The sequence below is a fragment of the Benincasa hispida genome, chromosome 8 (assembly GCF_027475165.1).
Source record: "Benincasa hispida cultivar pf3 chromosome 8, pf3_genome.v1.1, whole genome shotgun sequence".
Classification (NCBI taxonomy): domain Eukaryota; kingdom Viridiplantae; phylum Streptophyta; class Magnoliopsida; order Cucurbitales; family Cucurbitaceae; genus Benincasa; species Benincasa hispida.
In genome coordinates, this window is record NC_143485.1 from 40848068 (window position 1) to 40857003 (window position 8936).

At 35.5% G+C, this 8936-nt stretch overlaps 1 protein-coding gene across 1 annotated transcript; it reads right to left on the reverse strand.

Moving 5' to 3' along the window:
• Nucleotides 1–1074: 1074 nt before the first annotated feature.
• LOC120083439 (uncharacterized) lies at nt 1075–2922 on the reverse strand. Its single transcript, XM_039039200.2, has 8 exons — nt 2644–2922; nt 2257–2512; nt 2008–2167; nt 1856–1926; nt 1701–1778; nt 1521–1608; nt 1385–1440; nt 1075–1305 (listed from the first exon to the last, which is right to left on the reverse strand). Exons 1-8 carry the CDS (start codon nt 2707–2709, stop codon nt 1229–1231), a joined length of 852 nt encoding a protein of 283 aa, XP_038895128.1. The 5' UTR covers nt 2710–2922; the 3' UTR covers nt 1075–1228.
• Between the last annotated feature and the right edge of the window lie 6014 nt (nt 2923–8936).

Consider the following 8936-nt stretch of genomic DNA (forward strand, 5'->3'; position numbering starts at 1 on the left):
TAATAATTTAAGAGATGGGTGTCACTCTCATTATTAGACCAATCGGCCTGAAAAAGTGTAGGTTTAAGCTTGGCCCAGACCCAAGACAAAGATTCTTAAATGGGCTATAATATAAACTCGACCCCACTTTCAATAGTCATGCATGCCAATGACCCAACCCTTTGGACTTGACTAATTGAAATTGGATCAAATTTTAAGCCTAAGTTTAGATCATTTGAGATGGCCAATGGGAGAAGTTGTGATACTTGACTCGATTCTTGCTTTGAAACGACATTATTGGATATAATATATTAAACAACTACATCAATCCTAAGGATCCATAGGTTAGTACAGGTCCATTACAGCAATTAAAATGTTTAAATTGTTTCGTCTTAGATTTTTATTTCAATTTCAATTTTGTATATCTAGATTAAAAAAATACAATAATATCTTTGTATTCTATTCGGCTCAATCCTTCTAATAAAAGTTTTGGCCTAGTTAAGTTTAGTGAAAGTCAATTAAAAGAATGAAAAGTAACTGTTGAATACAAAGTATCCATTGCCTGAATTCAAACTCGATTTCATTCAATACTTCACAAGCAACGAGGTTCAAAATTCCCATTTACTAGCCTCTTTGATAATTTCATTACCCTCACAAGCAAGATCACATCCATCATTACGAGCTTGTACACAGTTATAGAACTACTAGGTTAGCTATGACAACAGGTACATGACCCAAGAGTGCCTCAAAGTTCCGCCATTGAATTGTTACTAATCCTTTGATATTTATTTTTTAAAAAGTTACTTTTAGATTTTCTAAATTAAATTTACTAAAAAGTCATTAAATTATTTCTTATTTAATCTTATTTTAAAATTTCAAGTATTTATTTATTAATTTTACTCGAAAATTATATTTATTTAAGTTTTGGTGTGTTTATTAATTTTTTATTTATTAAAGTTTCATTCATAACTTTATTCTTAAAAAAAAAAAAAACATTTTATTAATTTTTAACACTTCAAAGTTGTGTATTACCTACAAATTATGATGTATAAAATTAAAAGTAAATCCAAACATGGCCACACGAGACGAGCAGTGTTGAACTGAAATTGGGGAAATGTAATTACTTTAAGCATTGATGATGATTGTAAAACATTATCAGAGTAGAGAGAAAAAGCTCCTACTGTTACCAGTCTCACTTCACATCACTACAAACCCCAGTCGATCAGAAGAAAACGGAGAGAACGATGGCTTATCTGTTGCATAAGTCTGCTCGCTTAAGCTCATCCATTAACAAATGTGCAACAGATTCGTATCCCATTTCCCGAGCTGCAAAAATCAACCCAAAAATTATTAAAACCAAAAGCACATAAAAAATTTCACAAACTCAAACAGAAAATTCAATAACCTCTGTAAATGGCAAGCCCAGTTGGAGCCATCTTGCGCTTCTTCAAACACAATGAACTGCATAAAAAAAAAAAAAAAAACCCTAATGAAAACTTGTGATACTCTGTTTCTATAGACATCAAAATAATCAAACAAACCTGTTGCATATCCAATAAGGGTTGATTCCTTTCTCCTCCACACAATGAGGGCACATCCATTTCTTGTTCTCAATCACTTCTTCCATTTCTAATCAACAAACAACACAGCCCCATTTTAACATTAACTCTATATCCTAAAGATTTTGATCAGTATTTTGTATTGGAGAGAGAGATGTTTACCTTCGCCATATCTGACCTTCAGACAAGCTCGGCAAAAGACACCATTGGAGGAATGACAAACAGAGCAATCAGTTTTTCCTATAGGGGAACAGCTAGTATATTTCAACTACTATTGATATATTATCACTGAGATAGATTTCGTTTAGACCACTTACCGATGCATGGTTTATCCATATCGAAATTACCACATCTCTCGCAATCTTCTTCACCACATAGTTTCTTCTGCCTACACATTAATTAAATTTCAACCACCGTCCATAAGAATTGGAAGAAATGTTGAATAACAGAAGATTGAATTTGAATGTACCTGCAGAAATGGCAGCAGATTCCAAAAACAGGATCATAAACACTCCCTCGTCCCTTACTACTACACCTCCGTGCCGATGCGTCCGGCGAAAGCCGATGTTCCAAATCACTGATTTCCACTGAAGGAGCATTCGCAGGCCTCTTCATAATCTCTTCCCCCACTGCAAAATCAAACATCGGTAAATAGAAAATCATAACCAACGTGAATACAGTAAGTATACTCATTCAGTATTACTCGATTTAGATCTACCTTCATTACACTCAAATTTTAGACTGTGAACTGATTTCCCCTTCAATCTGTTGGACCTCCGGAAGGAGAACTGGAAACGCAACGGAGTGGAGACCGGTGAAATCTGCTTCAATCGATCGGAACGACGAAGAGGAAGAGAAATCCGGGAGAGCGTATTGTGACATTTTCTCGCGTGGATCTTTGCCGACTTTGCAGAGGAAATAATGGAATGAAGTTCGGATACGGTCTTTTTCAACCCTAGCGACGCCAATCGCTCCTGATCCAGCAAATTTCCATCAAAATCAAAACTCACAGAGAATGAAGAAGAAGAAGAAGAAGAAGAAGAAGAAGAAGAAGAAGAAGAAGAAGAAGAAGAAGAAGAAGAAGAAGAAGGATTGATAGAGATACCTTATTCTCTAAAATGCGAGCGTTTCTGAGATCTTCGTAGTCGCTTTTAGCTCTGAGTCTTCCCATGGCGTTTGTTTGTTTGTTTCTGCTCCGAGTCTTCTTTGCTGCTACTGCTTACTGATCAATCCTTAAGAGAGCGATTGGAAAGTTGAGGAGATGATAAAATAACATGATTGTCGCTCAGAGATTGTCACCGTGTGCACATGGGGAACGTTGAGATCTCGCTAGTGGGACCTACTAACGTCGTTAATGCTACTGCCTATTGTGTTTTGTGCGGTCATTCAATTTGTGTGACGGAACTGTAACTTTAACATTTGAACTCCAACGGTCATATTTTGTGTGCGCAAATATCCGCTTTTTTTAATTTCGAAAATGAATACGTTTGAATTTGGTAATAAGAATTTATTCTTTTTTCTTCTAAAGATAGAATAAGCCTTTTTTTCCCCTCCTTTAGAAAAGTATTAAAAAAAAGTTTTTGCTTTCCTTTTCTCTCTTCTCTTATTATTATTATTATTATTTTTGTTTTTTTTGGTGTTTGCATGTAGGATTTGGGTGGCATATGTTATCAACTTAAGCTTTTAAATTGATTGATGATTTAAAGATGTCTTTCACATTTGTTTTTTTTTTTTAATTAAAATATCATTTTAGTCATTGTACTTTGATATTAGTTCTATTTTAGTCCCTATTGTTTTAATTGATCAATTTAAATCCCTCTACTTTGAACAAAGCTTTAAAATGGTCCATAATGTTAAGTTATGACTAGCAATTAGTTTAGGTTGCAATTTTTTAAAAAAAATAAAAGAAATGCCAAATATGATAGGGAAAATGCAGAGTCAGCAATAGGGGTGTTAAAAAACCCAATGACCTAAAAAAATTAATCAACCCAATCCAACCAGTACAGTTTTTGTTGGGTTATCAACTCATTTGGGTCGGGTTGATTTCAAATAAATGAAAATTTTATGAGTTGGGTTAGTTCATAGATTCACTTAATATATACAAACTAACCCGAACTTATTATTAACTTTAAAATATATTTTTTTGTTACTTATAATACAATTATTCATACATATATTGATTTTAGATTTATTTAGTTTCATTATTTTTTGAATAATTTATTCTCAAACAACTCTTAAAAATAGTTTTTTAGCACTTTTGAAAGATAGTTTCATTATATAAATTGAAATTGTGTTGTTAATCTTAATTCAATACATAAAAATAATTAAATTAGATTTTTACGTATTTACATTTTACTACTTTTTAGAACAAAGTTTTAAATAAATGGGTGGAGTAATCCAACCCAACCCAGATATTTCATGATTGTTGGATAGATTCATTTTTTAATATGGGTTATTTGGATTGAAGAAATTTACATTCTGAATAATTAGTTTGGGCCTAAAAAGTTTTTTAATCCAATTCAAGTCGATCCATGAACACCCATAATCAACCATATATCTTTTGTTTGTCTACTATTTTAGGAGGATAGTAGGAAATTTGTTTCTTTAAATAGTTAGAAAATACAATGTGCAATTTAACGGTATACAAAAGAACTTAATTTCAAGTTTTGCAAAGCCCATGGCAGGGGGATTATATCCTTCATTGACGACAACGAAGAAGGGGACAACTCCAACCTGTTTATTAACCCACATTAAACCTTTAGCTACTTTCAATTTCGAAGTACTCCACACTCTTCATTAATCAACCATGAAACTTCAACCATTAGTTTCAGTTTTGAAGCTCTTGTTAGGGTTGATGCCCTAAAGTCTCGTGTCCTGTAGTTTGTAAACTGTTTGTACGAATGCTTGTGTTGTATAATATATGATATTTACTTCACATCTTGATTTTGCTCAGTTGTATGTTTTATTTGTTTTACCACAAACCAATAAACATAAAATCCCTAGTTATCTGTATGTAACTTAAGCATGTACGTGGTGACATACAAGTAGATCATGTCTTAAGTGATAACCAAAATGGTTTGTAGTATATGGATATAGGAGGGAAACCTTATCCTGGTAACGCTACGGATGCGGCCCGCTTTGTGGAATGGTCACAAGTGTTGTGACTTGTCACAGATGGTCTAATCCTGATCATTCGTATAGGGGACATGCGAGCGGGGACGTCCTATACAAAGAGTTTGTATAAGACCTGACCACGAAGTGTTAACGTCACATTATATAATACTGTTCATGACAAAGACTTCACTTCACTAGGATGACCATAGATAACATAATCTCAATCCTGAGTGAATTGGGAACTCCTACCACTGAGGGCGGTTCTTTGATTTGTATAGGTATGAGTGGCCAGGTCACCGATTTAAACCTACCATTTTGGAGATTCGTCTAATTTGGGAGTTGAGAACGCAGCTACACGAGATGGAATTCACTCATTCCCCGAGGCAGGGGCAAGTAGATAGATAGCTCCCTTAAGGGCTGATTCCAGGGCTTGAACGATGTGGCGCCACACACCTTCTTTTGGCCTTCTCTTGGACCAAGAGGTGTTCACACATAGTTGGACTATGTTGTATTGTTCATTAGAGGAATCAGTGGTATTTAAGAAGTGAGATGTAACTACATGGGAAAAATGGTAAATTGGTCCAACTGTACTTACGAGCATCTATGAAGGGTCATCGTACTCATGATTGGTTTTATCCGATGGACACAAAAATATATCTGTGGTAAGAAGAGTTCAACTGTTGTTCTTTAGTGGAATGCTTGGCAATTAACGGATGATGGATCTCGTGGCTAAAGAGTTTAGTCAGCTATTCACATACTGTTGAAGCTTCGAGCCACAGGTCCATAAGGTCCCCTAGGTAGTTTGGATAAAGTCGAGAATCAGTGTTTGGGTCAGTTTGAAATGTTCAAATTGACAAAAGGGAGTTCAATTATATATGATACAATTGAACTGGTTAATTATATATGATATAATTGGCTAAATGTATGAGATACATTATTTTTGGAGGAAATTAGATATAAATATGATTTATATCAAGTGTAGGAGAAATTACTAGAGTAGATATATGATATCAAATTATAGAGTAAGGATATAATATGATTATATTCATTTATTAATTAAATTGGTTAATTATGAGATAATTGGCTGAAATATTCTCCTCAATTGTGCGTTAGTGGGAGAAGTGGTATTCGGTTATGGTAACCGATGAATAAAATGAAAATTTGTTTCACTTGGCAAGGAGTTCGAAAAAATCGCAACTGGTGTGGAAAAGTATCGGTCACCTAGTTGAGAGCCTATACGATAGAGTCTCATCGTCTAAACGATCGCACGCCTTTCTCTAAACGATCGCTTAGCTTTCCTAAACGATCACCTAGCGTGTCGCATTTTCTAAACGATCGTATACCTATTACTAGACGATCGCTTAGTAAAACCTACACAATCGTGTAGCTTTGTCTAAAGGATAAGCATTCCGCTATACGATAGAATTCTCTCCTATTTGTTTATCGTCTACACGATCAACCTATTCTCCGACCTTTACCAAATTCACCAAAGACCACACTTTGGATTCTCACTCTGAGAATACCAAGGCTTCAACTGGTGGTGTCGTCCCCGTTTCTTACTTGTTCGTGCTTGTTCGTGTTGCTGCCATTCGTGTAGACAATCGTGCTGCCGTAGCCGATTGATTTGTTGGGCGATAGAGTTTGTAGAGGTTCTTCCGCTGCGTTGAGTTCGAGTTTAAAGAGGGTCTTCAATTGGTATGTGAACTCAATCCCTTGTAGTTTATTTCTCAAAGTATGGCGTTAATTAGTGTTAATTTACAAAACTATCTGTTAGAATGTATGTGTTGTATTTCGGTCACGATGAAATCGAAAAGTTCTGAACGCGCTAATGGTTGCTCTTCGTTAAGAGTTCCTTCAATTGGTATTAGAGCCAAGTTTTAATATTCCAATTTCATTGATGCAACGAATTGTATATACATTCTTGGTGGGTGCATATCAGCTATGTTTAAGTGTTAAATTGTTGTGGATATGCGGGTTAATTAAGTTTTCTAGGATGTTAGCCTTGATTTGATTTAATTCTTTTACATTTTCGGTTGATTGTAAAAGTTCATGCATTTTTGGGCATTATTAATCATTATCGAGTTTGTAATTCAAACTCAGTTTGAGTCTTGAGTCGTTCGTGAAGAAGATCGGAGCAAGAGTTGCAATTCTTCGAGGAAGGAGACGATCAAGGGTTGATCGGGTCGTTAGACGATGGGGTAAGCGATCGCTGAGTATCGGGTCATGTAGACGATAGGATGCTCGTCTATCGTTTAGCTCAGCAAGCTCCATCACTTAGTAACTGACTAAACGATCATTTAACTTTCGCCTCATTAAGCGATCGCCTAGACGATCAGGCTTCACAGCCTCATTGTCATCTAAGTGATCGTTTAGCTTTTGTGCCTATCGTCTAGTGTGCGCTGGGCGATCATTTACCTTCAGCGTTTACTAAACGATGGACTTCTTCTGGCGGTTCAAGACCCGGTTTGCCTGTGAACCGGTTTGTTCAATGAAAAATGTAATAGATAGGGTTATTTCATTTCAGTTTTTTGTAAAGGCTCATCCCGATCCATTAATCCATAATTTAATACATGCGATGTATGGTTTTTATGTGTCATCTAGTATGCACATATAGAAAATCCCCCTTAGGTTATGCATTAGTCATGCATCATATATTTATTGTAAATGTTATAATTTAGAGAAGCATGATTTAATTATGTAAGTGCATGCTCATGCATCATATAATATAAGAGTTATATTTATGCATGCATAAGAAGCATTGACATGCATCATCTTTATATCATAATTGTTATAGTATAAGGGTGAATGGAAAGCATGTTTTGCTTGGTTATTACGCGTATATATAAAAGTTATGTATAGTAATGATCAAACATTGCATGAAGCATGACACATAGGTTACTTCATAAGTGTTATAAACACCTAGTTGTGCGCGGTGTAATTTTAGTTGTTTCTTTTTAAGAGTTAAAGAGAAACTAGAACTAAAAGAAATAAGAAAGAGTTGCATGCTCACTTAGGTTTAATTCATGGTTTTAAAATGTTTAAAACTTGGATAACATAGACCTAAGATCACGGTTCTAATATGATTAACAACTTTAAGGCTTTAGTTTCTTTTAATCAGTTTGATAGGATTAAATTGACTAATAAAAGGTTAAAGTGTAGAAAATTTATCTATAAGGGACCTTTTGTCTAAGGCGGGTTCTGTCTAGGCTGGGGTATTTAAGTTGACGGAAACGTAACACCCCTACCTGAGAACTTATTTGGAAAGGTGAATTAGATAGATTTGATGCATACATACAAGTTAAGGACAGTCCATTAAAATATTTAAATGTGACTACTTGAACTTGTTCATATTTCATAAACAAAAGTTGTTTATGAGCAGACTTTAAAAAAAATGACTTAGACTAAAATCAATAGTTGAATTGTCTAGGTTAATGAACCTCTAGGTAGAACATTCAGTGGGACGTACTTGGGGCATAAAATGCTTCACTTAAACCTTTCATGTTTCTCCTAAATAGTCCACACCGTAAGATCTACCCTAAGCCTCGAGGCACCTTTAGCGTCTCCCCCTAACGGATGGTGTTTGGGTAGGTCAATATCAAGGTGGATAGAGAGGGTGTTCATAGTAAATGGAGTGGGAAGTGTGACAACATATCCCTCGGTCTCCCTCGTTAGATTGGATAAAGTTATTGTGCATCTCCTCGAGGCACCCTGGGAGTGTCCCCCTAAAGAATGGCAGTTTTGTGCGTTTCTTTATTTGATCTCCTGTAAGAGGATAAAGTAACTTAGTCTCTTGTCCTAATCTGCTTCTTCCCTACGGTGGGCTCATTAAGGTGGGACTCTGGCACCGAAAGCGAGGGGTCACACTTACGCGGAATTATTAAAGGTTAAAAGTTCTAGACCAAATAAATTATGGTTGTTAGGTTCAGTTCCAAGAGTTGGTTCTACCTAATAGTTGAGAATGTCTCATCCCAGCGAAGGAGCATCTGATCACTCCCACCGGTGACGTTTGTCCTACCTCACTAGGGCATCATTGCAAAATAAAAGTCTTTCACTTAGGGTACTTGAAACTGTTTTGCAAAACTAATTAGTTAGATGTGGTTTAGCAAAATCTAATAAAGTTTTGTTCGTATTTTCAACAACAACTTTTCAAAATGGCCACAGCCACGTTATCTTTGCTTAGCACTAAAAAATTAACTGGCGATAATTTTTCTACATGAAAACATATGATCACGATGATTCTTATCATCGAGGATCTCATGTTCGCTCTTACGGAGGTCTATCCTC

Bases quoted from the DNA above. Each gene is read 5' to 3' on its own strand.
- LOC120083439 (XM_039039200.2), bottom strand. From the start codon at position 2,709: ATGGGAAGACTCAGAGCTAAAAGCGACTACGAAGATCTCAGAAACGCT. The intron at 2,513-2,643 runs GTATCTCTATCA...TTGCTGGATCAG, and splicing joins CTCGCATTTTAGAGAATAAG to GAGCGATTGGCGTCGCTAGG. The intron at 1,306-1,384 runs GTTATTGAATTT...TGATTTTTGCAG, and splicing joins TGGGCTTGCCATTTACAGAG to CTCGGGAAATGGGATACGAA.